General features: G+C 48.5%; 1 protein-coding gene across 1 annotated transcript; it reads right to left on the reverse strand.

Moving 5' to 3' along the window:
- Positions 1 to 221: 221 nt before the first annotated feature.
- On the reverse strand, positions 222 to 1062 carry LOC125524861 (transcription factor IBH1-like 1). Its single transcript, XM_048689886.2, has 2 exons — positions 499 to 1062; positions 222 to 417 (listed from the first exon to the last, which is right to left on the reverse strand). Exons 1-2 carry the CDS (start codon positions 1015 to 1017, stop codon positions 406 to 408), a joined length of 531 nt encoding a protein of 176 aa, XP_048545843.1. The 5' UTR covers positions 1018 to 1062; the 3' UTR covers positions 222 to 405.
- Between the last annotated feature and the right edge of the window lie 669 nt (positions 1063 to 1731).

A 1731-nucleotide genomic window follows, 5' to 3' on the forward strand; every position in this document is an offset into this window, starting at 1 on the left:
AATACCGCACCCTGGCCGCCCGGGCGCCGACACACGCCGTCGGCTCCCCCGCATGCCCGTGCTATTATGTTGGCATAGGTTACATCGTGTGTCTACCCCCGCTATATATGAGAGGCCTAGGATACAAGTGTTCTACTTGGACATGACTCCTACCATGTCTACACACAGTCCTAAACCAAGCCTAACTATAAACTATCTTGTACAATAATATTCCACACAATTCTAACATGAACAAGACAAATCCTGATCTATATATTTCTTCACAGCTCTGCTCAAGGCAAAGTTGTGCCTGTTTCCTCCCTGATCATCATGGAGACAATGTTTTTCTTACTGCAGGGGCACCGGCACAGCACTACCACATACTTAATCATGCCTCCTTTGTAAGTGCACACCGAGACCAAAGCATCACTGCTGACCCTGCATGCCAAATGAGCAAGTTATTACTTACACACTTAAAATTACCAATAAATGGAACCAAGCAACTAGATTGTCACGTACCTGCCGAGAGATGGAGCTGGATCTTTGCACGCTTTCCGATAAGCGGCGGAGCACGTCGACCTGAGCGCGCAGGTGCACCGCGTAGTCCATGGCCTCGCGGAGCAGGGTGGCCTGGTCAACGGTAGTGTCCCGGCCTCCCGGTATCACCACCCTGAGCGCCATAGTCCTCGTCCTCAACAGCCTCCTGGCAACGGCGTCACCACCAGCGCGACCTGATCTAATCCAGCACCTGCTCACGATCCTCCTGCACCTATGCACTTTGCACGCGCCGGATGATGGTGTGGCGCCCGCTTCGGAGGCTAAGATGGCACTGGGCCACCTTGCGTCGGTGCGGGTGGCACAGCGCGCGGCCGCCATGGCAACGTTGGCCGAGGACTTGACCGCGAGCTTCCTCAAATGGAGGTTCATGGCTCTGCTGCCGAAGGATGTGCTCGTAGGTGCATGGAGCTGGAGGCCCAAGAGGAGGTTCTTGAGGAATGCTTGCTTGAAGGACTTGGTGCTTTTGTTAGGGCCTTGCATTGGTTTTATGTTCTTTTTGTTTTGCTTGAGCAGAGTCAAGTACAGATGTACTTGCCGGTGGTAAGTATTAGTAATGTCGATCGATAGGTACTAGAAACAGGGGCACTCCTGCTGTTTAAATAGGACTAGTCTTCGGCATGTAGTGTCATCAATGATGTACATGCTGTCGGCGATCGCCTTAATACAGTAAGCAGGCGTGTGCTCATATTCTTCCGTGATGATGATGTGTTGTCGTACACTAGGCATGGACGTAGAACGGACAAGTACGGATTGAGATGTCCACATGCTTAAGGTCTCCCAAGCTCATAATGGTGTACATAATTACTGAGCTGGGTAGCTTCCCCAGTGATTATCGACAGAAATGGTTTGAAAAATAGAAAAGGAGTTGGCTGGTACGGGCGTTACATGTACGCAACAAAAAACATCATATGTTTTTCGACAAAGAGAATATATTAACATTGCGAAGATAACATCATACATTTTTTGAGAAAAAATATATATTAATATCGTGAAGAGGCCCGCCATAGTGATCAACTCCTCTCAGTAGCAGCACACAAACCACTATCAAAGACAACACCCAAAAATAAAAAAAGGTCTTCAAAAGCGACGCCTTTAAGAAGAGAACAGTGTACAAGTGCCATCATCGTTTGATCCAAGATTTTATGTTTTCACCCTGGAGAAAGTCTGACCTCTCAAAACAAAACATCATACATG

Source organism: Triticum urartu, chromosome 7A, assembly GCF_056163025.1.
Source record: "Triticum urartu cultivar PI428250 chromosome 7A, HENAU_Tu73, whole genome shotgun sequence".
In the NCBI taxonomy this organism is placed as follows: Eukaryota; Viridiplantae; Streptophyta; class Magnoliopsida; order Poales; family Poaceae; genus Triticum; species Triticum urartu.